Source organism: Littorina saxatilis, linkage group LG2, assembly GCF_037325665.1.
Source record: "Littorina saxatilis isolate snail1 linkage group LG2, US_GU_Lsax_2.0, whole genome shotgun sequence".
In the NCBI taxonomy this organism is placed as follows: domain Eukaryota; kingdom Metazoa; phylum Mollusca; class Gastropoda; order Littorinimorpha; family Littorinidae; genus Littorina; species Littorina saxatilis.
In genome coordinates this window covers 69,193,878-69,220,665 of record NC_090246.1, presented here as the reverse complement: position 1 = coordinate 69,220,665, position 26,788 = coordinate 69,193,878, and the positions used below count along the sequence as shown (strand labels likewise).

Here is a 26,788-nt window from a genome sequence, read left to right as displayed (position 1 = left end):
CAGCTTCCGTACTGAACTTGACGGTTTGGGAATGTTCACTCTGACACCAGTTGAGGGAGAGTGCGATGAAGGGTATTTTCAGTGCGATAACGGACTGTGTATCCCCACGTTCTTGGTGAACAACGGGGATCAGGATTGTCTGAATGGATTTGACGAGAACATTCCTCCGGAGAACGTCACATGTCCTGGCTACTACCGTTGCCACGAGTGTGGAAACTGCCTGCACAGTAAGCACGTGTGCGATGACATTCCTCACTGCCCGAACCAGGACGACGAACGCTACTGTCAGCTTAGCTGTCCACCACGCTGTACTTGCGAAGGCTATTCATACAAGTGCACGGCTATGATAAAACCCCGGCAGCATCTCCACACGCGGTACTTGGACGTCAGCGGAGTTGTTCTACCAGACCTCGAAGACATCCAGTTTATGGAATACTTAGTCTTCTTGAATCTGTCTCACTGTCGGCTTCAAGAAGTTAACTTGACAAGCATGCCACAGCTGTGGGTCCTGGATTTAAGTAACAACTTGTTGTCGAACTTGTCTGAAATTGTGTTCGCTGAGCTCACGGGACTGCAACGTCTATTGCTGTCAAACAACCCTTTTGTATCAAAACTGGACCAAACTTTCGCTAACTTCATCAGAAATTCTGGGTTGACACATCTAAAGTCATTAATTTTGACTAGTACTGCACTGACTGCGTACAATAGAGGGCAGGGCGTTTGCTCCGCTGAAGAGGCTCACCTTACTTGACCTTAGGGGTAATGACCTCACCGGCTTTGACAAAGATATTTTTCACGACAAGGCTCACCTGAAAACTCTCTACGCAGATAACTACAAACTGTGCTGCCCTTACTTCCATTTCGCGACGATACCCGAGTGTTACGCGCCAGTAGACGAACTTTCCTCGTGCTCCGATCTCCTCAGCGGCACCTTTTACCGGATCTTCGTCTGGCTTTTGGCCGCACTCAACATTCCGGCCAACCTGGCGTGCCTTGTCTTCAGGTGTGTGGAGATGAAGGGGAAGAAGGCCAAGAGCTACACCGTCTTCGTGGCCAACCTGTGCCTCTCAGACCTGCTGATGGGGATCTACCTCATCTTCATTGGCTCTGCTTACATGCATTACCGCAACGTGTGGGTCTCTAAGGACGACGAATGGAAGAGTAGTGGGCTGTGTACGACAGCGGGAGTCCTGGCCTTTCTGTCCAGTGAGGTGTCAACATTCTTGATCTGTCTCATAACAATTGACCGTTTACTGGTCATATGCTTTCCCCTCAGTGAAGGCCCACTTCCATATGACGATTCGGTCCGCGTCCGTGGCTTGTGTAGTGGCCTGGTTCCTAGGGTTGCTTCTGGCACTCCTCCCTATGGGGATTAACATGGAGTTCTATGGCCAGAACGGATTCTGCCTGCCGCGGCCCATCACCAGGAACCAGTTCCCTGGCCAACGTTACGCCTTCGCAATATTCATCGTCTTCAACTTCATCCTCTTCATCCTCATTGGGACAGGCCAGGTGCTGATCTACTGGGCTATCAACTTTGAAAAGATCCGCATGTCTTACCACCCGCATCACAAGCTTCAGGACATGACCATCGCTACCAGGCTGATGCTGACCACCGTCACGGACTTCCTCTGCTAATTTCCCATCGGTCTCATGGGCTTGCTGGTCTCCCCGGGCGGCGTGCCAATTCCCGGTGAAGTCAACGCGTGGGCCGCAGCGCTCTTCGTCCTTCCCTTCAACTCCACGCTCAACCCTTTCCTCTACACACTCAACAGCCGGTGTGTGGGGCAGTCACAGAGAGCGCAGGATGAAGAAACGCATCCAGAAAACCATCGGTTCGATTAACTCTGAGATCCACACGTGGCCTCTGTGGCAAGGTGGAGAGCTTGCTGAGATCGTGTCTTCGTGCTAGGGTAGTTCAGAAAGAGAAGGTCCTCCACTAGTGGCTGAACGTTAGCAACGGTGCAGGTGGACAAGGCGGGCAGGGTAATGAGGCCTACCTGCATGAGGTAGAACTGAGGGTGTTGAAGACAGACATGGACTGTGACCAGCACTGACACTACGGACTTTTAAGATGTGGACAGCCCGTTGTGTGTCAAGTTTTGGTTGGGTGAAGAGTTAGTGTGTGTGTGTGTGTGTGTGTGTGTGTGTGTGTGTGTGTGTGTGTGTGTGTGTGTGTGTGTGTGTGTGTGTGTGTGTGTATGTGTACAGTGTGCCACGGTGTGTGTGTGTGTGTGCCACGGTGTGTGTGTGTGTGTCTGGCTGTCTGTCTGCCAGTGTGTATATATTGGCCATTTGTGTTCAACTGACTTCGCGTGGGTGTACTCGTATGTATACGTGTGAGTGTGTGTGTGTGAGTGTGTGTGCCGTACGTGTGTGTGGGTGTGCGTGTGTCAGTGTGCCGCCGGCTCACTGGATCGTAGGAGCCGCAAAGTTGCTTAGTCGGAGAGAGAGAGAGAGCCACAGACACACAGAGAGAGACAGAGACAGGGATACTGAGAGAGAGAGAGAGACAGAGAGAGAGAGAGAGAGAGAGAGAGAGAGAGAGAGAGAGAGAGACAGAGACAGACAAAGACAGACAGACAGAGACACAGACAGACATAGATCGACAGACGGACAGAGAATTGAATTACATTGGTTGCGCGCCTGTGGCTGTGGCACATGCTGTGCTCCAGAACCAGCGCCGCGAACTTGGGAGGTAGGATGAACACACATGATTTGTTGCACGCAGTAATTTGGAATCCTGACCCCCCGTGCCCCCTGTACCCCCTCCTTCCCTCGCCCCTTCCTCTATGAACCAAGGATTCTGCAGCACATGTTGGCATGGCATTCAAGTTCGTGCGTGTTTACAAGTATCACAACTCCCCAGAACGGTCGCTGCTTGCCATGTAGCTTTGTGTTATGTGTACTTTGGGATGTTGCTGAAGCTGGGAAAGTTGCGTCAAAGAGTCTACCCCTAGCTCTGAGGTTGCATTCCTCTTAGATCTGGATTGAGTTTCTTCGCCATTCCTTTTGCGGGACTGATCGTCTGTCTGTGGTAACAGAAGGAGTAGCCTAATTGGACTGAGTGTACGCCGGCTTTGCTCGGGTAAGTACTGACCTAGGCATATATTTAATTGTAGGTACACAATAATAATTTCAGAGCGACTGGGTCGACCCGGCCCTTTGGCCGATATGACTACCAGTCAAGGCTCAGAATCTCTGAATGGCTTGTAAATTATGATATTACATGCCTTAATTGTTTGTAGCTGTGCATGCATCAGTTACACACATTGTAGGCTACACTGAATATAATTTAAGTTGTACCAGATCATGCATCAAAGAGGGTGAAAAACAAGCAGAATAATTCTGTTTCTCACTGGCACCCTCTTTGTTTTCGAGACTGTTCCGTATAAACGCGGTACAAGCCACTATTATATGTCTGCGGGTACAAGCAGAGATAGTGGGAAATGAGGCAGAGACTGTACACGCAGCAAGCTGTCTGTGCGCTCTATGATTCAAGAGTAACCGTTATCTTAGTTGATATGTGGGGCGACCTCAACTGACTGATTTTGAACGTTTCGCGTTCTCGTCAACCATGCAGCCTGTGCACCTGGCATTCAGTATGCATCGGGTATTCAGTGTGCACCTGGCATCCAGTGTGCATCTCCGGAATGTACGTGCTTTCAGGCCTCAAAGCTTACTGTGACTGCTTTCAAAGATTGTCTGGCGGCTGCGCTTGTGGTGTACAGTACGTGGAATCCCAGTCTCACCCCCCCCCCCCCCCCCCCCCCTCCCCCTCCGATTTAAGACTACAACCCTTTCAAGACCGTCTATTTGTCAGATTTCTGTTCATAACATCTGTAAATTAACCTCCATTTTAAGACTCCCTTCGTTTTGTATGTATACCTGATTTTTTCATATATTTTGGTCAAAAAGTGGGGGTTCCACTGTACGTATACATTTGTATCTCTCAGAGTCTGAATCTCAGCAGCGGTCTGTTTATCGGAAAAGGCCATCGGAGTGTAATTAGTGCCTGTCTGGTAGACTACTTTACAGGCTTTGGTGTAATCAACAGCTGACCGAAATGTGCCTGCCACAGAGATCTGATGCTCCAGGCATAAGGTGCAGGAAGTCAGTGTGGAGGGAAGCGGTTGGGTGTGGTGGGGAGGGGAGGGGGGTATGGCCAGGTGCTCTGAGGCGTGGTCAGTGAGAAATTGGTACAAGGCCTTCGCTGCTGTAAAGTTCCATCAACAGTCAGCTGTTAGTCTGGGTAGACTCCTGCGGCGAAGGCTGGTATGTGGCACAGGCACTTGAAATGAATGTGTGTGTGTGAATCAGAATCAGAATTTATTGTCATTAAAGCACAGAGCCTATTGACACATACAAGATACATAAGTACAGGAAAAAAAAGCAATATAACATAACATACATGTAATACAAAACCAAGTGGAACAGGGTGAACAAAGAGGACCTGAAGATGAGCATAAGTTATTGAGGACAGTCGGAAGACGCATTGCATCTGCGTAGTTGAAAACAATCGTACACATATTTTGATGTCGCTGTCAGTAAACAAAGAACTGACTCTTATTTCATCACTGCTGGTGGAAGTATTCGGTAATAACTGTTGCCTGAGATGAGCATACATTGTACACGAATCAAGGAAGTGAAGTTCATCCTCCACCACTCCACAGTTTCTGCATAGTCTTTCCTCCCTTGGTGTTCCAGTGTATCTGCCCTTTTCGATTTCTAAGTCATGGGCACTTATACGTAGTTTGCTCATAGCCTGTCTGTGTTCTTGTGTTAGCAAAAGATAGGGTTGCAGAGAGTAGTCGTGTGACACTCCCTTGTAAAACTGTGTGTGTGTTGATGATTTTTTGCATTTGCACTGTATTCTGTTACTGATAATGTGAGTGTGAGTACGTGTGTGTGTGGCTGTCTGTATGTGTCCACATGTCTGTGTGTGATCCAAAGGGAAAAACGTTTCAGAACAAAGGTAGTCAACTCCTTTGATACCTTACAAGAAGAAAACCATGCGGCAGTAGCACTAAGCATCCCATTCTCATGTTTCCAGCTGGAATAACTAAAGACACGCTGAGACCATCACGTCAGTGACAATGCCATCCTCTGTGCACTGGAGCGAGCGGCACGTGCTACACAAGCAAGGAGTGATTGGGGTCACGCTGGCTACACTGCTGTTTGTCATCGGCTACTCTGTGCCAGCCTGGACCACATCCCAGTTGGGACTCTGGATGTGGTGCTCGGCTGATGTGTGCAGCACCAATGTAGTCAGCCACAATGGTGAGTGAGCAATTCAAGCAGCAATTAAGCTTACCTGTGTCAGTGCTGGATTTCGGGGGGGGGGGGGGGGGGGGTCCTAGGTACGGGAAGCCACCCCCACTCCTCCTTTCTCCCAAGGAGAGACCCAAAATACTCCTTTCAAATGCTAAATTTCTACAGCATCTGGAAGCAAGGCCCCCTACCCTTCACTTGGCCAGCCCCTGTACCCTTGCCTCATGTTCGAAGACCCTATACCTCTCATACACATGGTCAAACCCTGTGTGTGTAGTGTTTCTACTTGGATGGATTGTTAGTGAACCCTACTTTATTGGCTTCAGATGGCGGAGAAATCTTACAAATCCCGCAATGCTGGTTGGTACCGATGTGTAGTAGGCTCAAAAGAGCTCTAGTCTCAAGGCAGTCTTTTTACCAGGACACATAAACTACTAACTTCTGTTCTAGTGATGTGGGAAGGTCGGGTGGAAGGACAAGGATATACAGCACAGGCAGAGGAGCATACAATTAAGACACCGAAGACAGAGGTTGCTTTAACTTATCTTAACTTATCTTTTATTGAAGTAAATGTAACTAAAAATAACCACTCAGGTAGCTTATCTAACTCAGAAATGTTCCAAAACAGTTTAGCTAAGTCTGGTAGCAACCAGAGACAATGCTATCTATAAGTTATAATTTAGAAACAATGAACAGAACTCTAATACAAGAAATAGCAATGCTTACATCTAACCAGAAATAGCAATTATGAATTCTGATATCTACCAGTACCAGAATCAGCTAGAAACAATAACAGAACCAGAAAATATGTATTTAGTGTAAAACCAGAAACAATATGTATTTCTGGTGCAAACCAGAAATATAAACTATGAATATGAAACCAGAAATAGTGTTATAAGGTAATTATTCTAGTAGCAAGAAATATAACTATGAGTTCTGGTATCAACCAGAAACAATGTAATCCAGAAATAGAAACTATGAATTCTGGTAGCAAACCAGAAATAGTGTGATAAGGTAATTATTCTAGTAGCAACCAGAATTTCTGGTGCAAACCAGAAAGCAGGGAAAAAAGGATTATTCTTATTCTGGTAGCAACCAGAAAGCAGTGTAAAGAAGAAGGCAAGATTCTCCTCAGTGAGCACACGTAAAAGAAACACAAAACTGCTGCTGACGCTAGTCGCGAAACACAAGAGCACGAATTCAAAACCACAAGTCGACCGATTACAAACGTCGCGCCAAACTACACGCTAGACCGATTCACGACAAATTGGAGCTCAGAGGTTCGACACGTTCACGACAACAACACAATAGGAGCACCACAGCTCGCTCGATGTCACTAAACGCGTCTTCTGATCTAGCCTAATGCTCTCCCTTTTAAACACAGTGGTCACTTCCGATTTCCTGTGGCGATAAGCCAATAGGGAGGCTACCCTGTGTAAGCCAACGAGGGGTGTTCTACTTAGAATGCCTGCCCAATGAAAGGGATCGTTAAAGATGCAGAGAGCCCTGTGTCACACACCAGAAATATTACAAGCAGTTACACTAGCTAAAGGGTGAAGAGAGCCCTGTCTGCATTACACACCGGATAAGGCTCATTAGATTACAAGCAGTTACAAGCTGATGCGTAATACTAGCTAAACGGGGCCGGGAAAGTTATGGGATCTTACCACCTAGATTAGAAATGAATCCGGTCAAGAGTCTACCCTACGATAGTAAACACACAATAAAGTACAATGCACAAAGACAACCAGGTATTATTTAGTCACTCCTTAGGCACTGATGGTTAGAGGTTACTCCGCTGCTTCTCACCATTTTAAGTTAGGGATTTCCTAGCACAAAGGGCATTATTTAAATGTAAACCCAATGTAACTAGCACACACACACAGGGAATAGCTATAGACAGGGGAGGCAACTGGGTCGGGCAGGAGATAACACACACAAAGAGACGGGGTACACCACTTGGCTAAACAAAAGAAGAAAAAAAGAAGCTTAATCGGATGTTAGGCTTTTTTAATTTGGTTGGTTGTATTGTTTTGAATATATTTATTGTTTTGTTGTTGTTGTTTTTATTGTTGTTTTTGCATTATTAAACAGTGAATACCAAAAACACTTGTGTGTAAAACACAGATGATGTGTCTTCTTAACTCTTTAACCGGAACGTATCATTATCTAATCTTTTGCAGTTGACAGCATGCAGTAAAAGATCATTCCAACTCTTCTGTTTCAGATACCTGGATGCATGTAGTGAGAGGACTCGAATGCCTAGCTTTGTTGGCTTTTATCGTCTGTATTCTGGTGGAGGTCATGCAGGATTTCTACCTGACTGTCCCTCCCTCACGACGCAACAAGACTGTTGAAATCCTTGCGTTTCTAGCAGGTAAGACAGTAAACAGATTTGTCCATGGGGTTACAAGTTACTGTGCTTGTGAATGACAATGCGGTGTGGAATGCGTAAGTGTGTGTGTGTGCGCGCACATGTGCATGCACAACAAAGAAAGAGAGTGGTTGTGGCTGTGGGCATTTACCATGTGTCTCAAAATATTCTGTGTCACTTCATAAACTATGCCAGCTGGACTTGTTCTTATGCACGCAGGTAAAATCCACTTACACTAGAGAATGTACCCCAAAATTCAAAAGAAACACGAAACACTACTTCTGAACATCTGCAAACATTACTCTTTTTCAGGCTTTCTGGGCATAGCTGGAGCTGTGATCTTCGCAATCCAAAAGTCAGAGGATGTCATTTTCAACACACCTACACCACAAACCCCTCCTCATCTGCACGAGGACCACAATTCCAAGCTCCAATGGGGATTCGCTCTTGTGGTCACAGCATCCATCATAGCCATCCTCTCTGCCGTTGCCATAGGTTACAGTCGCTGCAAGCATGATCAGCCTACAGCCACTAAGATTTCGTTGTTTCCAAGTCCAGCGAGAGTTTTTGCAGGTGAAAATGTTTCTTTCGGGGACTGCCATGATGTGGACTCTTCCTCCATGATGTTGGTTCCTGCTGGGCACAACTTTGAGACCAAGAGCTCCCCCAGCCCCAGACATTGGGGCAGAGACCCACCCCCTTATGCCCTCCCCCCTCCATACCCTTACACTTCCAACTACGACTTTTTCCTGCCCATGGCTAACTCTTCCATGGTACCTCAGATAGCTGGCAGTACCTCTCTTGAAGGGCAGAACAGCTCGAGCCACAGACGACACAACAACGCTCAAGCGGATCCTTCATTTCCTACTACAGATAGTGACACATTCTCCACACCCACCCACAGTTTTGCATCACCAGTGTCTTCCACGAACGATGTTTCACACCACCGTCCAATGATGCAGCCGTTGTATGTGAAAACTTCACATGGCGGCAGCCATATCGAGATCACCCCTTCGGCACAGAACAGCACTGGCCTCCCCAGTCCTTTCAACCATTTCTAAGGTCTTGAAAAACTGCTTGCTGTGGTTGAACAATCTGCTTTTTTCCGAGATGCAGCCATAGTTGATAACAAAATAAAAACTTCTCAGAGTAGAAGCCTTGTACATTGAGATCAGTCATTCAGCACAGAATAGCCATTGCTTTCTTTAGGCTCCTTCAACCATTTTGGAACAATCTTTTTGCTTTCTTTCAAAGTAATGAAAGATGTATTTTTCTGCACAGTTGAAGCATTGTATTTCTGCACAAAAATGCATAACAATTTTTGCCCTGACAATGGCATTAACAGCTTTGCTTCGGCTTCTTTTTTTTAAATGGTACCTATTCATGGAGCCAGTGTGACTGTATGTTTTTGCTTGTGTGACTTGAGCTGATCTAAATTTTGTCTGTAATTTGGTGTGTATAAAAATGTGCAATATAACAAACATTAAACTGGTTGTTCAAAGACTTATAGAAACAAAGAAGGGCTTGTGCTCCTTATGTTTCTCGTATGAAGTGCAATACATTTTCCTGGAGATCTTTAACATTCTTGGTTATATAATGTTTATGTTATGTTGCCTGCCTTGATGTCATTTTTTACCGTAAACATGGTAATCATTTTTAATTTGAGAAATGTCATGCACTAAGGATCTTTTCCAAAATTCATTGCTCAGCTGAACAGGCTCATCTCTCATTGAATACATATTCTGTAAGTAAAAATGAGAAAAAAATCAATCATTGTATGCTGCAACAAATTATGTTCTACAACATGATGTTGCATTTAAAAGTAAAATGTTGTTTGAATAATAACATGTTTGTTGAATAATTTTGTTGACAGCCCGTAAAGTATAACTATGTGCAAATGTGTGTGTGGTGTGTGCGTATGTGTGTGTGTGGGTGTAAGTAAGAAATAAAGCCAGCAACAGAAAACTTAAAGAATTACAGTGCAAACATCCCTTGTTTCTACAACTCAAAAGTTGGGAACATACACGCACAACAAAAAAGTCACCAATTTCCTTTTCCACCTTTTACTAAATGATAACAGAATAGGAAAGAAGTTGATGCATGATTATGAAGCCAAGAAGATTGTTCATAGACACAGTGAGAAAGGGAAAATGATAAAAGCATGGAAACAAAATTCTGAAGTGGTATTGGCCTGGGTTCAGTAGTACTTGTCACAATTACTCTCAGCTTTGATTATTAATTGATGAACAGTGACAAAGTATGTCCGGTTAAAAACATCATAATTTCATAATTAAGACGCTACTTCTCTTCTTTCACCCCCTTCTTCACTTTCACTTTTGGTGATTTTGCATAGGGGCAGATGTCATTGTTCAAACATCCCACACACTTGGGGGCAACTGGGGAACAGATTGTCTGTCCGAAGCCGACGAGAATATGGTTGATCTCACTCCAGTGCTCCCTGCAAAAATAATCATAAACATATGTACATGTATGTAGCTCAGATGGGTATTGATGTGAATACAAGTGAAAGCAGACACTCAATGTGATTTCAAGAATGGCTTATATTTTAATCAGTGAGATACTAAGAATCCTATGCGCAACCAATTCAACGGGAGAGAATTTATTTTATTTTATTCCGGTCTACGTCTGTTTCTTTTTTAGATACTTCACAAGCACTGATATACATACTTTATACTGCTTTTAACGGGATGCAACCAAAGGCGAATGTCTTCCACACTATCTATTTCTCTGCAGGAAAGACATACTATGACATAACAATAGCCCATATATGGGAAAAGGTTGGCAAAGTAGGGGCAAACAGTGCACACACACACACATTACACACACACACACACACACACACACACACACACACACACACACTACAAAAGTATATATGCTGCATACATGTATCTCTTTTGCAATTCAATTTATGGAATTTAGCAAATCCTTCACAAATTTACCTGGGTAACCACTCCTCCAAGGCTTTTCTTGTTTGTTCAGGTTCTTTGGTCCGAACCCATCCCAGCCAATTTGAAATGCGATGCACGTGTGTGTCCACTCCAATTCCAGTGATGGTTTTCCACGCACTTTTCATGGCAAGGTGTGCCATTTTGGGTCCAACTCCTGGCAGTTGACACAACGATTCCAGGGTGTCGGGGATGTCTCCATTGTGCTGATCTACCAGAATCTGGGATGTCCTCTTGATATAGTCCACTTTTCGCTGGAGAAAAACAAGGATGTGTATATATATTATATACACTGTTTTGTCCGATGCTGGAAACAACAAATGTATTCAGAAAATAAAGTATTTATACAATAGCAGCAATCAAACAAAAGCAGTAAAAAAAAAAGAGAAATACATTTTATTTCCCTGTTGGTTTGCTGCATTTCATGCTATCGGAATAATATCATGAATAGGAGAATAATTCAAATGACAGCTTAATTACTATTATTATAATCAGATCAGGCAGCAGACTGAATAACCATACAAATAAAAAGCATATATATGCTAGCTACAAGTTTGCTTCTGTCACAACACCCCCCCCCCCCCCCCCCCCCCCCCCTTGGGGATGGGGGACAAAAAGAACCATGCTGGGACAGAAAAAACAAAACATACCCGCCAGAAACCGACAGGGTAGATAAGTTTTCCCAGCTGATCATCAGGTGTTTTGAGGATGTTTTCAACGGTGCATCCATGTTGTCTGAGACGACCAATTGCTGCTGCTGTGACCCCATCCTTTGTTTGGCTTGACATCATCAATGAAAGCAGGATCTGATACCTGAGTGTCTGAAACAGGTACATCTTCAGTTGAGATTAATTCTGAAGCGTTAGTGGGTTGGTGTTTTTACATTTAGTCAAGTTTTGACTAAATGTTATAACGTAGAGGGGGAAATCGAGACGGAGGGTGTGGTGTATGTATGTGTGTGTGTGTGTGTATAACGCGATTCTGAGAAACTACTGGACCGATCTTCATGAAACTTAACATGAGAGTTCCTGAGTATTATATCTCCAGACGGTTTTTTTTTAGTTTTTGGATAAATATCCGGCTTTTTGTGAAAGTTGAGGCAGCACTGTCACGCTCTCATTTTTCACCAATCAATTTGGTTTAAATTTTGGTCAAGTAATCTTCGACGAAGCCCGGACTCTGGTATTGCATTTCAGCTTGGAGGCTTAAAAGTTAATTAGTGAGTTTGTTCATTAAAGTTGTCATTAAAATCGATTTTTCGCAAACAGATTTAAAATTGATTGCATCGTATTCTTCATTAAATTTTGAATCTAAAAATATATACATATGTCATATTTACTCTTAAAATGTGATCACAATTAACGAAAATAGGTTAATTAGTACTTCGATTATTATTTAGGAAAGCGATTCAAAAATGATTTCATCTTATTCTTTATCATTTCCTGATTCCAAAAACATATAAATATAATATGTTGTATTCGAAACAAGCTCAGAAAGTTAAAAAGAATACAGAAAAGCGCGCTTCCCTGCTTACCGCAGTATGCTATTTCGCTATTCTTACATGTCAGTTTCACTTCGTGTTGCACGGAAAAAATGAGCGACTTCCTTGCCGCGTGAATTGACGAAGCTGTTTTGTCTTGGTTAAAAAAAAATGCAGTGCGTTCAGTTTTATTCTGTGGGTTCGACAGATTGACTAAATGTTGTAATTTCGCCTTACGCGACTTGTTGTTGTTTATTTGGTGTTTAACGTCGTTTTCAACCACGAAGGTTATATCGCGACGGGGGAAGGGGGGGGAGATGGGATAGAGCCACTTGTCAATTGTTTCTTGTTCACAAAAGCACTAATCAAAAATTTGCTCCAGGGGCTTGCAACGTAGTACAATATATTACCTTACTGGGAGAATGCAAGTTTCCAGTACAATTTAGGACTTAACATTTCTTACATACTGCTTGACTAAAATCTTTACAAAAATTGACTATATTCTATACAAGAAACACTTAACAAGGGTAAAAGGAGAAACAGAATCCGTTAGTCACCTCTTACGACATGCTGGGGAGCATCGGGTAAATTCTTTATCATCCCAACCAATATGGGACTCCCCCTAACCCGCGGGGGGTATTACGACTTGTTTACATTTAGTCAAGTTTTGACTAAATGTTTTAACATAGAGAGGGAATCGAGATGAGGGTCATGGTGTGTGTGTGTGTGTGTGTGTGTGTGTATAGATCGGTTCCGAGAAAACTACTGGACTGATCTTCATGAAACTTCACATGAGAGTTCCTTTTTTTTTTCTTTTTTTTTTTTCTCTTCATTGCAGTTACTCTATCGTTACAGCTATTTCATTCACTTTTGCTATGTCTACTAGTTTGTGCGTTTGTTTGCGTGTATGTGCGTGTGTGTGTGTGTGCGTGTGTGTTTTGTTGTTGTTGTTGTTCCCATAATTCTGTTAAATAATACCATTTTCAGCGGGACAATACATAACAAGTTAATTAATCCAACGCTCGATGGACAAAAGGCGAGAATTTACAAATTACCAATTACAGGAACTCTCATTTCAAATTTCATAAAGATCGGTCCAGTAGTTTGGTCTGAATCGCTCTACACACACACACAGACACACAGACACAGACACACACATACACCACAACCCTCGTCTCGATTCCCCCCTCTACGTTAAAACATTTAGTCAAAACTTGACTAAATGTAAAAAGGCTAACTGATATGCCCTCTTTCAAGTTACGTGTCGCTCTTAGTCTTATAAACTACATTCTTTCTGTCACTCTGAGTTTGTTGTGTGTGTGTGAGTGTGTGTGTGTGCATCACTTTTGGTTCTGCATCCTTGTCGTAGAGCTCATCACACCCCATGGAGTCCACCGGTGCATCTTTGAACTTGCGCATCTCCACAATATTTGCCAGCTGTTCTCGCCACAAGGGTGGCTCCCATTTCTTCTTGGCTTTTGCGTCAGGCTCTTCCTTTACCTTGAAAACATACTGTATTATCTGTGCTTGTACATTGTCAGACAATGAGTTAATGCTATCACAAACAGGTTCTGCCTTTATATTTTGGTTACCCGTGCTGCTTACAGTGGAAGCTACGGTACTGTCATAATGATAATCCACTTTCACATGCTGTCTCTTTCTTCCAAGTTTTGATGCCGGTTTCTTGACTTCATGTCCATGATCAGAACCTTCTGTGTGTGGATAAACGGAGTCTGCAGATGTAGCAAGTCTCTGACGCGTGAAATACTTCGACTGCGACATGGTAATAAGTACAGATCTTCTATTTGCACACGTAAAGCACAGTAGCAGACGAAAAGGTGATACAGACATTACATCACCACAGTTTCGCGGGCTTCATGCAAATGAGCGTATCCAACATAAAAATGTGACTGTATTTTCTCCAGACGAAAGAGACCAACGGTATACACTACTCTCTTTCACTTTCTTCGATGTTTGAATATTATTATCTTAATTTATTGCTTTGCAGAGTTTCTTGTTTGCATCAACTCTGCCGGAAGTTTACAGGGAATAAGGTAAGAATGTCAAGGTCGTTTTCACACGGTGTTTACGATAGAACGTTTTGTGGATTGCAGAGCTAGAAATCTTGTCGACACACTGACAGCAACCGGGCAGCAGTCTACGGGGATGGCTTCCAGGTCGAGTTCCCTAATTCCAGAGGCCAAGGGTCCAATAATACTCCTGGCAGGAAATTCACACCCGAAGCTTTGTTCACTTGTGGCATCGTAAGTTTGTTTCTCCTTGCCAGTGTCTGTCACACATGTCGAGCTTGATAGAATAGCTTGATTCCATTAGTGATTGGCTGCAGCCTTCTCTTTGGCTTGAGGTGTCGAATTGTCAGGATGTGTGCGGGACATTGTTTAACAGACCGCTCTTGCATTGATATTTCAGATGGCGAACTGAATGGCCCCTGAATGGCATGATATGATATGATATGATATGTTGACAGACTGGTACTTAGGCTGTTGAGCCTTTGTCTGATCTTTTGATCAGTTGCTATCCTAGCCTAACTTTGAGCTAGGTAACCTACACGATCTTTTGACCGCGGCCTATTCTATCAAGTTTTTCTTGGCTGGTGGGAATTTGTAGTGAGACACCGAGAGGCATACTGACATTTGGACTATACACATATAGTCTTTCAGTGCATTGTCCAAGCGATTTTTGCTTGATTCCATTTACGATACGCATGCAACTGAAACAAAGTCAACAGCATCAAATGTAGACCGGACGCACACTGGCAAAATGTACCATGAAAATAAGACCCAGGTCATGACAATGACATAGACTATAGACTTTAAAAAAAAAAAATTTGCCGTGCATTGCAACCTTAATATGATTTGTGTGTGTGCGCCATGTGCATCACTATTAGAATGACCATGCATTGATCAAGTCAATTAATTATAGTCAATGGATGACAACCAGTCAGTTTTTTTCTCTATTGCGTTTATATATTATTTACTATGTTGTATCAGTTTTGTGACCGACCAGAAACTTCTTTACTTCAGGTTTTCAGCTAAGTGGATAATTTAAGACGTGCCCCCCCATGTGGAACTGGAAGGTTCGAGTGTTTCAATTCCGGTCGTGCCTGTTCGGTTAAGGTTGGAGATATGTTTCCAGCCCAACCCTTTGAGTGTACATGTATGCAAGCACAGGAGCCAGTCCGCATAGAAAAGATGCTGTAATCCTTGTCAGAGTTCAAATTATACAAATAATTATATAATTCTAAGAAAGAAAAAAATACTGAGCATGTATCCCCTGAGGCTGAAGAAAAACCCTCTCTTGCAAAAAAACACCCCAAGTGTACGTGGGAGTTTCAGCCAAGGAACGCAGAAGAAGAAGAGAACTGCTTGAAAATGAGGTGGAAGAGTCATATTATACAGCTAGGTGCTTCACTTGTTTTGCATGCAAGGTTTTTGCATCAATGATCATGTAATGCACATATAGCAATTATCAGTGTATTTCATGGTGTTAAATTGGTCTTGCTAATTCTAGTGACAGATCATGTAACTACTGTAAACCAGTTTGAAAAGGACCGGCACGGTTGGCCTTGTGGTAAGGCGTCTGCCCCGTGATCGGGAGGTCGTGGGTTCGAACCCCGGCCGGGTCATACCTAAGACTTTAAAATTGGCAATCTAGTGGCTGCTCCGCCTGGCGTCTGGCATTATGGGGTTAGTGCTAGGACTGGTTGGTCCGGTGTCAGAATAATGTGACTGGGTGAGACATGAAGCCTGTGCTGCGACTTCTGTCTTGTGTGTGGCGCACGTTATATGTCAAAGCAGCACCGCCCTGATATGGCCCTTTGTGGTCGGCTGGGCGTTAAGCAAACAAACAAACAAACAAAAAAGTTTGAAAAGGTCAGTGTTGCCTCCCCTGCCGGTGTATTACAAACTAGTATACGACAACCGACTGGACTGTCTGCTGTTTTTGCTTGTCACATGCAGTCAAAAATGTTCCACGTTAGACCAAGACGGCATGACATTAATTATAGTGTTATTTCTTTTAAGTGTGTTATTCTTTCCTTCCAGAAAGCTTGATCTTCGGCTAGGTGATGTATCCATCTACCACAAAACAAACAGAGGTATGCAAAACTTTGTTTTACATTGTAATTTTATTTGTTGTATTTATTAATTAAATGCTTTAGTAATACAGTAGTACAGACACTTTTTTTTTAATATTGTGTGTGTGTGTTTATATGTTACTTGTTAGGATCTGTGAAGTAAGTTTCAGTTTTTGTAGTATTGCTGCTTCTTCCTGTTTGATAACTGAAGTAACATGAAGATATTTTCTCTTTTCAGAGACCATTGTTGAAATAAAAGATTCCATCAGAGGGAAGGATGTCTACATCATCGAGACTGGCACAAAGTGAGTACAGGACTGTGAAGTTAATGTACGCAGTTTATCTGTCGCTGAATGATGTGCTTGCAAGTACTTGAAGTAAGTTTACCACTGTGCACTGCATGCATTACACAGCACTGTAAGATACAGTCTGAGTCAGTAATTGACTAGGGCTATGGCTAAAAAAAAAAAAAATTGGTTTGTTGCAAAAAATCTTTTAAAATTTAACAAGACTGAGGAGACAATAATATCATCATCACATCTCACAATTGTATGATTTTGCCGCAGAAATGCCGGATGTGCTTTAGCTGTTCTAAATCTGCCGCAGGGATGTTAACAATGACATCATGGAACTGCTCATCCTGGCCTACGCAGCCAAGACAAGTTGTGCTCGCAACATCGTGGGCGTCATTCCATATTTGCCCTATTCCAGACAGTGCAAGATGAGGAAACGGGGCTCCATCGTCTGCAAGCTGCTGGCCACTATGATTAGCAGAGCAGGTGAGAAAGTGTAGGATTTGCAATACAGTGGAACCCCTCTTTTTGAAGACCTCGATGAGAAAAATGGAAAATCAGGAGACAGACTTGCTCTTTAGCTGTTGTGCTACCACATTCCTTGGAGCTCATGGCTGTTTAGGATTTGCAAAAATGGCTTACACATGAATTTGATTTTGATTTATCTGCATACTTAAAAAGACCCTTGAAAAGACAATGTTCGGAAATAACTCGGTCTAGTTTGTATGGGTTGTGAACATTAGTGAAAGAGTGAATACTCTTGCTTTTATTGAAGCAAAGTTTCCCACATGACATTATAAGCTCGTCACTAGAGGGGTGTGTCTCCACACGTCGACAAGGGGCATGCTACTGGCCTATAATAAAAGCATGAGTGTGTACTCTTTCACAACACATACTAGTTCTGGATAAAGTTATTTCCAGAATTTGTCTTTTGTCTAAACACAATTTTTTTCTCTCATAATTTCAGTATGATTTAAAAAGAAAAAAATGTCTTATGAAGGACAACTTCAAACACAGAATATGCAGCACCTGCATTACTTTTGAAAGATTCAGTTTGGAATTCTTATTTTTCCCAGTTCAGAATGTCATTGTGCTTTGTTGCAGGTTTCACTCACATCATTACAATGGATCTTCACCAAAAAGAAATCCAGGGTTTCTTTCAGGTGCCTGTGGACAATCTCAGAGCTTCCAACTTTATGGTCAGCTACATCCAGGAATCAGTGAGTTCTCCAAATATAAGTAGATAAATACGATTCAAAATGTATAGTTTCCACCTTTGCCATAACATCACTGAACTGCTTATGTTTAGGAAGGTGAGAGAGAGAGAGAGAGAGAGAGAGAGAGAGAGAGAGAGAGAGAGAGAGAGAGAGAGAGAGAGAGAGAGAGAACTCTTCCTCGAGAACTTTATTGCCATAGGAATGTCGTGTTAGATCCAGAGCGACTTTTCTTGCAGCAAGTTATTCTTTAAAACAGGAAAAGGGCGTAGGGGTCAGGCTAAAGGAGCGAGGTAGAACGTGAGGAGTCATTAGTTAATTACGTTCAGAATATTAAACAAAATATGCATTCTGCCTCATGTATTCAGTGAAATGAATCTTGCCCGAAACTTTGGGTTTAGTGCAGCTTTAGGAATACACCTTTGTGCTTAACACAAAAACTTTAATTTTTTTCTGTGATTGTTGCTTAAAATCACAACTCCATGAAGCATGCAACTTTAATTGCAGCTTCAGAAGACTCTGATTTTTTTCCTGACTACAGAAATGTTGTGATCTTCACATGAAATCTCCACTCTGGTATGCTGAGCGGCTTTGCTTTTATTGCAGCTTCAGAAGACTCATTTTTCTTCTGCTGAACAGATTCCTGACTACAGAAATGCTGTGATTTTCACCTGAAATCCCCACTCCCCAAGCATGCAATGTATACTAAATAACTTTATTTGTAATTTGCAGCTTTGGAAATGCACCTCTTTGTTGTTAGAACTTTGTACAACAACAAAAATTCATTTTGTCATCTGAACAGATACCTGACTACAGAAATGCTGTGATTGTCGCAAGAAATGCCAACTCAGTTAAGCGTGCAACGTCGTATTCAGAGCGACTTCGCTTAAGCATCGCTGTGATACACGGCGAGGAGAGGATACCAGAGAATGAAGAAGATGATGGACGCAACTCTCCTCCCATCAATGAAGAGGAGGAAGGAGCTGCTGCTGTAACTACCGCTGGTACTGTCCTGGGAATCCTCCCAGGTGTGCAGTTTTGTTTGTTTCACTTTTGGATTTGCAAGGAATTGCCATACATGTAACTCAAAGGGAGGGAGAAAATACGGAAAACGAGAGTGAAGTTACTACTACAGTGGAATAAAACCTCCAAAAATCTGGTTTTAAAAAGGAGGATGTCTTAAAATGGGGGTAAAATGACAGAGGTTATGACCAAAATGTCTGAGAAAATCAGGTCTTAAAAGGGAGGGAGTCTTACATTTGGGGGTCTTAAAAGGGGGGTTCCACTGTACTGCCGAAGAAGAAAAAATTTTACTTTTGAATAATGAATTTGTGTTCTTGGTTTTGCACAAAGATGAATACAATACATGTATGAGGTGGGAGAAAGGTGCGGTGGTCACCAGTTTTACCTTTCACCTGCTGATTAGCAGTGCACAAATCTTCTATTTACCTCACGATGTTCTTTCTGCATTCAAAATCTTTTTGACAATGTGCATGCCTAAAGCAGTCATGCCACATTTGGCTGCTTTAATAACATGAGTGCAATTTCAATCTTTTTTCTTGCAGCTCACAAGCGGAAAGAAAAGCCACCTCTCAGTGTTGTTGGTGACGTGGGTGGTCGCATTGCAATCATTGTGGTAAGATGAGGACTGTTCCGCAGATATTCTTTGTTTTGGGGGAAAGGTAGATAATAATGCTGGTGAAAAAATCCTCCAGAAAAAAAAAATTGAACTCAGACAGAAATTGTTGTTGGGGGAACATAGATATAAACTGGTATTGAACCCCAGAGAAAGAAAATAAAATTAAACTCAGACAGATTTTGTTTAAGGAATACATCTTATCCGCACAACATTTTCTCAAAGACATCCAAGCTGTTCCCTATGGGGATAGCTTGCAGAAACAATATTAGGCTTATCCTTTTGTGAAATGGAAAGCTGGAAGGAGTTACTACAGTTAAACAAACTGCACCTTTTCTAACAGATACAACATACATGTACTTTCTTTATCTGGCTCAGAAGAAAATGGTTCCTTGCTGACAAAGAAAAATTCCTTGTTCTTGGATAATCATTAGTTTTTTTCAGAGCCATTGTCACCTAATTAGGAACAGGGCGGTTAGATATACTCTTTTAGTTCATTCCAGCATCTCAGCAACCATTTAGTTTCTGCACCTGCTAGCACTGCGTGTCTGCGTATGCCACTGCAGAGAGGTTTCCCCACGCCGCAAAAGTTGCATCTAATTATAACATAGCTGCCAAAAGCTGTGTGTCTGCCTATGGGCTGAGAAGGTATAAAGGACTGATAGGTTTTTGACTATTCCTGCTCCATAGGTTTTGTTTTTGACTTTTTCTGCTCCACACAACTTAACAAAATCAACCTCAAACATGCTTAACTTAAACGTACACACTTTGACCTACAAGACGATGTGAAGTTTAAAAGTATTGATGGTGTGTGTGTTTGTCATGATCCATTTGAACAAAGGTGTACATTGCACCCAGTGTTGCGTTTGTCACCGTTTGGGTGAAGTTTCATCGTTCCTGGACATTGCGTCCCATTTAATACATCAAGGACATAGATACATACTCAAAGTTTAGCATGCCTAGATCAAGTATACAGCTTACCTGAATTTGTTAGCGGTGAAGGGTGTGATAGCAGGAGGGTGGGGAATGCAGTCAAACTGATGCACTGGAGCTTGCAGGACTAGTCCGTTTAAAGAATGACAGTCTCGGTACTGTACTATTCGTATGGCTAAAAATACAACACAGTTAAGTAGGCCTACAGACGGGAGAAGTGGCGTAGTGGATAAAACATCGGCCTCCTAATCCGCCTGGTGGGTTAAGGGTGGAGATTTTTCCGATCTCCCAGGTCAACTTATGTGCAGACCTGCTAGTGCTTTACCCCCCCCCCCCCCCCCCCCCCCCTTTGTGTGTACACGCAAGCACAAGACCAAGTGCACACAGAAAAGATCCTGTAATCCATGACAGTTCGGTGGGTTATGGAAACACGAAAATACCCAGCATGCTTCCCCTGAAATTGGCGTAAGCTGCCAGAATGGCGGGGTTAAAACGGTTATGCGTAAAAATCCACTCGTGCAAAAACATGAGTGAACGTGGGAGTTTCAGCCCATGAACGAAGAAGAAGAAGGTAGGCCTACACAGTGACTCAGGAGTCTTGCTGCTGATAATTCTACTACTGCGCACTTTTTTTGTCACTGACCTAATACTAGTAATAGAAATATCTGTACATTTCACATGTCACTGAAAACAGCCTTTATTACTTATACTGACCCCGACATGGCTTTACTGATAACTGAATATCTACCCTCAGCGCAGCGGTAAGCAACAATGAGTTTATTACTGATTGTTGAGGGTTCGGATGACTTAATCATGGCTAATTTATGTCAGCATAACCTTCAGCCTATACTGTAGTGTCCTCCATGGGAATCTTATCTGAAAAGAGTTTCCTACACTCATGATTTCTTATACTGCAGGGCTACACCTTGAGCTAAATTCTTGTTTCAGGACGATATGATCGATGATGTGGAATCCTTTGTGAAAGTGGCAGAGATCTTAAAGGCCCGTGGTGCTTACAAGGTCTTTGTGATGGCTACCCACGGCATTCTCTCCAGTGATGCGCCAAGTATGATTGAAGAGTCCTGCATTGATGAGGTAATTACCGATCTGTCCATTGTATACTGTTATTAAGTATCTATAGATAATGTTTAGAGTTGTTAGAAACCAGGTATGTTCCCATAGCACATTGTTTATATACAATGTACTGCAAAACTGAAAGTGGGTGTGTTTCTGTGGAAAATGAGTGCATCAGCAGCTGGATTGAATTTAGGGATTTAAGTTCACAAGCTTTCGATACTGATTTCTGTTTTGGGGTAATAGAACATGCTATTTTCATCTTGGAAAAGTAACATGAGAAATATATTCACAGAAGAAAGAAAGTAATTGACCTATTTGTTGACATGCTAGAACATATTACTACAGGTAGTGGATTGGTAAAGAGCTGAAATTGACAATCTTGTCATTGCACAAACAACAGAGAAAGGTTAAAAATGTGATAAAAGGTACTGGTAACAACATATTACATGAGAATCCTAAGGATATTAAAGTGTAGTGTATGTGTTTCAAAAAATAAAAAAGTTCCGGAACTAATGCAGCATTAGGCACACACAAAAAATAGGTGTGGTTAAGGTAACATAGCACAAAAAATAGGGTAGGAAGGTAGGCAATCACTTTTTTTTTTTAATACTTTTTTTTCTATATAAGCAGAGCAACCAAGCGTGTAGCACTCGCAACCGAAGAAGATGCGGCCATTTTTGTCATGGCAAGCGTCTGTTGGGCCTTTTTAGTAGAAGGCCAAATTATTTCCCTTGCATCGTCTGTCGTCTGCATGACGACTCGAGCGTTTTCTGCACTCGTTTAATTGTTTTCATTTTTGTTGTTGACAAATGTAATAAAAAGTTATAGGGTCGGCCCCTAAAAATAGGGTAGGTCGGGTTACCGTAACCACACCTATTTTTTGTTTAGGCCTTAGCAGGAAGAGAATAAAATCACAAGTATTCGCCGTAACTCTCACTGGCTGTTCTTGTCTATATTTCGAGCTCTTATGTCCCTTAGTTTCTTAGATGTAGATGAGGACAACACTTATTCATTATTGTGTCCACAGGTGGTGGTGACCAACACAGTGCCACACGAAGGGAAAAAGATGCAGTGCCACAAGATCAAAACTGTCGACATCAGCTCCTTACTAGCCGAGGCTATACGCAGAATCCACCATGGGGAATCCATGTCCTACCTGTTCCGTAACATTGGCATGGATGATTAGACCTTGATCTCGTTTGCTGTTTGTGTGTTCAGTGTGCGTCTGATGTTGTTTAATGGCTGTTGTATTTTCCCCTTTCACTCTGTTTCAAACGGTGTCTCAAGTTACATGATTCAAGATTAGACATTTTCCAGCAGCGTTTGCTTTCCAGCTGGAGTTCGGTACTTGTACATACACTACCTGTTTTCTTCTTTGTGGAAAGCCCGCTGTAATATTGGACATTGAAAGATTTGAAATGGTTGTAGAGTAAACTGCAACCGCCATGTGGATTATCAGCAGTTGATTTTCCTGTCAAGGACTTGTAACTCAAATGACAGGTGCTTGATATGTTGACACTCGTAAAAAACCAGTCTGTTTATTTGGCAATCAGAGATTTGAAAATTGAGAAGAAAACTTGAAGAATGCTTTTATGTATTTTCATTGGATGTTCTTTAAATGCGAAGCATATAAACAGATATAAATTATGCGATTCAATTGTCATCACTTGTGCATGTAATTTTGTGTTAAGACGAAGCACGTCAAACAAAATTTGTTTTAAAGATATATTGCCAACTGAGGCTCCGCTGCAACCAGAAATGACTTTTTGAAAGGCTTCAAACTGGTACACGTTGTTTTGAATACGTTTGACTTAAAAGTAATGTGCCATACAGTGTTTGTACACGAAGTTGAATACTCAAGGATATTGCTGTTCAAATGTGAGTCTAATGAAGAAGAGTAGTCTTAAAGTGTCAGGAGTCTTTTCTTTGCTCAAGAAGCATATAGCATTTACAACATTAAAATCTGAAGGTGTTGTTTTTTTAGACACTATTGTGTATCCTCCAATGTACCTCGCTAAGTATGTGTTGGCAAAGGAAAACACTCCTTTAGTCAACCACTAGAATGTACAGTTGGAAATTCTGTATTTCTTTGTGACCCTCTTTCATTTCAATTTTGAAAAGGAAGTGAAGGATGAAGGCAAGAGGTTGCCATGTATAAAAGAGAAAGGTGCCTTGATTTTTTTAATGTTTTTCCCTGTTGGATTGATGATACATGTCTTGTAAAATTTGAATTGGGCTGCTTTGTTTAACGTGTTTAATGAAAGATGTTGAATCCCTTTCAATGTTTTTTTTAGCAGACAGAATGTGTCCAAGGTTATGTAAATCCATTTCTTTGTAAGTATATCATACATCTTTATTCATTTCAGTCTAACTTTACCGTGGTACATATCTTTACTATTCAGGTAAATTTGTCTTTTGAAGATGGTGGTCATTCCATTTGTTAAATCACAGTAAACATGATGCAGAAAACCATGATTTTCAATATATATAATACATGTAAATTTCTGTCCACTTTTTAGGAGCTTTATGTGCAATTATGTTTTGCAGCACAGGTAAATGATCTACAAGTTAGTATCCCCATTCATTGGCTCTGTCAACGCCTATTTTTTTACCCTAGTGTGACACAGTGTTCCCGGTTAGCTCAGGTGATAGTGCATCTGAAAGCGAAGTTGTTAGTTCGGGCGGTCTGAATCTCATTGCAGTCAACAATAAAAAAAAAAATTCTGCTAATTATTAATTGTTTTTATTTTCTTAACTCGTTATTCTTGCATTTTATTCATTTAAAATAATTTTTTGAGTGATGTATTGCAGATCAAATTTAGCGAAGGGTTGCATAATTGTCAAGTACCTCTGAACAATTTCCTCGAATTACTCATTGTATTGGTAACATTGGCTTTTGGGGGAGATTCCAATGGGCAAATGTATCACTGCGCGTCGACTGGATGTAATGGTAGTTTAATGCACTTCTGTTTGCATTAATAACTGACTCCGATGTGTATGTACTGCAGTGTCCGCCCATTACTTACGAAAATATAAACATAGCAGTTAACGATGTGTTGCGGCAATAATGGATCGCTTGCCCTGAGTGTTAGCTGACAACGTGTTTTGCCTGAGGTAACGTGAGTTTCGCTTGAAGTCGAGGTCACGGCAGTATGTGAAACTGACACGTGTGCTTTGTGATCGTTGCAGGCCATCAAGTGAATCGTGGCTCGGATGTGCAGCTTTTTGAAAGAAGGCATCATATTGATTGGACACATACACATCGGTGTTAGTTATTAGCTGCGATCGTTGTTTTAACTGATCGACCACGTGTTTCCTGTTTGTACAAGGTTATGTTTGCGGGGCTCAAATCTTCTTGCAAATCCCGACAGTTATTTCCGAAAATTGTCTATTGCCTAACTGGAGTGCTAATGCCTGTATTTCTAGGTTTAAATCATGCACCTGATTTGTTGTCATATTGTGGTATATATACCCCGGGAATCAACCTTTCTCCCGCAGTGGGGCACTGCGGTTATGAAATTAAAAGCCCCTCCTGTTTTTGGAACCGCAGGAGCTTTCTAGTTTGCTGTCAGGTAGATTTTTGGTTCCTCTTTCCTGTCATGCTCTCTTTTTCTTCATGAATTCTTTTCTTTTTTCTGCCTTCTTGCTCATTCACCTGTATTTTTTCCAAAAATCTCTTCTCTTGCCGCTTGTCTCGCGATTCATGTATAGTTTAATCTGTTAGTGTTCTGATGTAAGTCCAGCAGTAGATAGGTTAAGCTTATTTTAACATACTGGAAACTGGTAATCTTCCAGTAGGTATTAATTTAGTTTTACTAAAGCCTGCTGGGACACAAGTAATGGGTTAGTGCATTTGTAAACAGGAATCGCTTGACAAGTGGCCCCCTTCATCCCCCCCTTCCTCGTCCTGATATGGCTCTGCGTAGTCGGCTGGACGTTAAGCAACAAATAAACAAACAAACAAATCAACCTTTCAAGTGGTGTTTCGGATAAAATGCATTTCTCCTTCCTGTATCACTTTTGATATCGAGAAATTGTTCAGCTGTTACGATTTACCTGTTAGAAAGTACATTATTCCTCGGATTTACACATTAACATGCGTGTATGTTCAGTATGTTTTTGTTTGTTTTATGAGTCTTCACAGTGTGATGTGAAAGAAGAGTCGAAACTGACTATCTTGTCATCTTTGTCTTGTGGTAGGTTAGTTCCCTCCCTTTGGTACAGTCAAGGCCTTTGGTTTTGTACAGCTGTAGCTGCATTTGGACACTATATAGACATTCAAAGCCCTGAATGTGTGTGGTTTGATTTTGCACAAAAATGTCTTGTGGTACTACCCGCCAGAGTGGTTGACAGAGAGCGAGTTGCGTTTGGACTTGTCTGTTGAATTGATACTTTTTGAGACTTTTTGTTAAGTTCAATCAATTTTTCACTGTTTTCCGGTTGACTAAGATTGAGAGGGACCCGAGGGTGTGTGTGTGTCTGTCTGTGTGTATATGTAGTTTCCCCATAAAACTGGACAGATGATTATGACACTTTGTATGAAAATTCTTCCTGATAATGTCCACAGACATTTTTCGTACTCTTTTTTTAATAACATTATTTGTCATATTTTCCCGTTTCACCCTGTATCTGAAAACACCTAGTTTGATCAGGCATTTGTTTGCATGCGCGTGTGTGTCTGTGTGTGTATGTTGAGGCGCATGTGAGAGAGAGAAAGCAGTTAAGAGAGAGAGGGAAAGAGAGACTCGCAAACAAACTTTAAGGAGCTGAGGTGATAAAAACACAAAAATGAAGCAACCCATTGAATAGAAATCACTCAACTTTGACAGAACATCGACAAATCGGTGTGCATCGTTAAGAGTTTTTCTGCAAGGTTGGAACATGCAAATGACATAGGCATTAATGTAATTTTATTCTACACTTCCAGGGAACATAGAAATCATGACATTTCTTTGGAACTGTAAGTCTCTGAATGGGCGCTTCACGGTGTTCTTGTTTTGATTTTGTGTTCAATCGCCGATTATTTTTTATTTTTTATTTTGTTCTTAGAGTTGTCTCAAATTCTTAGTTTTCTTTGACTGTACTTGATTTACCAAATGAAAATTGAACTGCAGCTGTTTTTCAAATCTGATTGTGATATTGTTTCTCTGTTGACGTTTTCTTTTTCAATTACTATTTTTCTGTTTGTGTTCAAATACATTTATTTTCACATTTTAACAGGAACTGTAAAGTGACAGTTCCCGTTTCATTTTCACATTTTCATAGTTTAGTTTACAGATCATGATTGTATGCAGTTCCCGTTACATTGAATATGCATGAGAATTGATAGAATGAGTGTTTCTTTCTTTATTTGGTGTTTAACGTCGTTTTCAACCACGAAGGTTATATCGCGACGGGGAAAGGGGGGGAGATGGGATAGAGCCACTTGTTAATTGTTTCTTGTTC

At 41.8% G+C, this 26,788-nt stretch overlaps 3 protein-coding genes across 5 annotated transcripts; 2 read left to right on the top strand and 1 right to left on the bottom strand.

Annotated features, from left to right (window-relative positions):
* The first annotated feature begins 2,794 nt into the window (after window positions 1-2,794).
* LOC138959604 (uncharacterized) lies at window positions 2,795-9,490 on the top strand. Of its 2 annotated transcripts, none has more exons than XM_070331163.1 (4): window positions 2,795-3,088; window positions 5,054-5,280; window positions 7,499-7,648; window positions 7,958-9,490. In XM_070331163.1, exons 2-4 carry the CDS (start codon window positions 5,097-5,099, stop codon window positions 8,704-8,706), a joined length of 1,083 nt encoding a protein of 360 aa, XP_070187264.1. In that variant the 5' UTR covers window positions 2,795-3,088; window positions 5,054-5,096; the 3' UTR covers window positions 8,707-9,490. The 2 variants fall into 2 exon arrangements, with proteins under 2 accessions (XP_070187264.1, XP_070187266.1); XM_070331165.1 differs by lacking the exon at window positions 2,795-3,088 and adding an exon at window positions 4,155-4,275.
* A 202-nt stretch (window positions 9,491-9,692) lies between these two features.
* LOC138959603 (endonuclease III-like protein 1) lies at window positions 9,693-14,094 on the bottom strand. 2 transcript variants are annotated; one of them, XM_070331161.1, is made up of 4 exons: window positions 13,439-14,094; window positions 11,265-11,435; window positions 10,609-10,868; window positions 9,693-10,103 (listed from the first exon to the last, which is right to left on the bottom strand). In XM_070331161.1, the coding sequence occupies exons 1-4, from the start codon at window positions 13,943-13,945 to the stop codon at window positions 9,944-9,946; spliced, it is 1,098 nt and encodes a 365-aa protein (XP_070187262.1). In that variant the 5' UTR covers window positions 13,946-14,094; the 3' UTR covers window positions 9,693-9,943. The 2 variants fall into 2 exon arrangements, with proteins under 2 accessions (XP_070187262.1, XP_070187263.1); XM_070331162.1 differs by having other exon boundaries at window positions 13,700-14,090.
* A 59-nt stretch (window positions 14,095-14,153) lies between these two features.
* Window positions 14,154-24,828, top strand: LOC138959602 (phosphoribosyl pyrophosphate synthase-associated protein 2-like). The gene is made up of 9 exons (XM_070331160.1): window positions 14,154-14,358; window positions 16,159-16,211; window positions 16,429-16,495; window positions 16,797-16,969; window positions 17,588-17,703; window positions 18,500-18,725; window positions 19,263-19,333; window positions 21,215-21,361; window positions 22,371-24,828. The coding sequence occupies exons 1-9, from the start codon at window positions 14,261-14,263 to the stop codon at window positions 22,527-22,529; spliced, it is 1,110 nt and encodes a 369-aa protein (XP_070187261.1). The 5' UTR covers window positions 14,154-14,260; the 3' UTR covers window positions 22,530-24,828.
* The last annotated feature ends 1,960 nt before the right edge of the window (window positions 24,829-26,788 follow it).

What these genes read in the sequence shown, in the direction of transcription:
- LOC138959603 (XM_070331161.1), bottom strand. Translation starts at nt 13,945, where the DNA reads ATGTCTGTATCACCTTTTCGTCTGCTACTGTGCTTTACGTGTGCAAAT. An exon ending in ACAAGGATGCAGAACCAAAA is followed by an intron (nt 11,436 to 13,438) that starts GTGATGCACACA and finishes TACCTGTTTCAG; the next exon opens with ACACTCAGGTATCAGATCCT. An exon ending in TTGGAGGAGTGGTTACCCAG is followed by an intron (nt 10,104 to 10,608) that starts GTAAATTTGTGA and finishes TTATTTTTGCAG; the next exon opens with GGAGCACTGGAGTGAGATCA.
- LOC138959602 (XM_070331160.1), top strand. Translation starts at nt 14,261, where the DNA reads ATGGCTTCCAGGTCGAGTTCCCTAATTCCAGAGGCCAAGGGTCCAATA. An exon ending in ATCATCGAGACTGGCACAAA is followed by an intron (nt 16,496 to 16,796) that starts GTGAGTACAGGA and finishes AATCTGCCGCAG; the next exon opens with GGATGTTAACAATGACATCA. An exon ending in TGTCCTGGGAATCCTCCCAG is followed by an intron (nt 18,726 to 19,262) that starts GTGTGCAGTTTT and finishes TTTTTCTTGCAG; the next exon opens with CTCACAAGCGGAAAGAAAAG.
- LOC138959604 (XM_070331163.1), top strand. Translation starts at nt 5,097, where the DNA reads ATGCCATCCTCTGTGCACTGGAGCGAGCGGCACGTGCTACACAAGCAA. An exon ending in CAATGTAGTCAGCCACAATG is followed by an intron (nt 5,281 to 7,498) that starts GTGAGTGAGCAA and finishes CTTCTGTTTCAG; the next exon opens with ATACCTGGATGCATGTAGTG. An exon ending in AATCCTTGCGTTTCTAGCAG is followed by an intron (nt 7,649 to 7,957) that starts GTAAGACAGTAA and finishes ACTCTTTTTCAG; the next exon opens with GCTTTCTGGGCATAGCTGGA.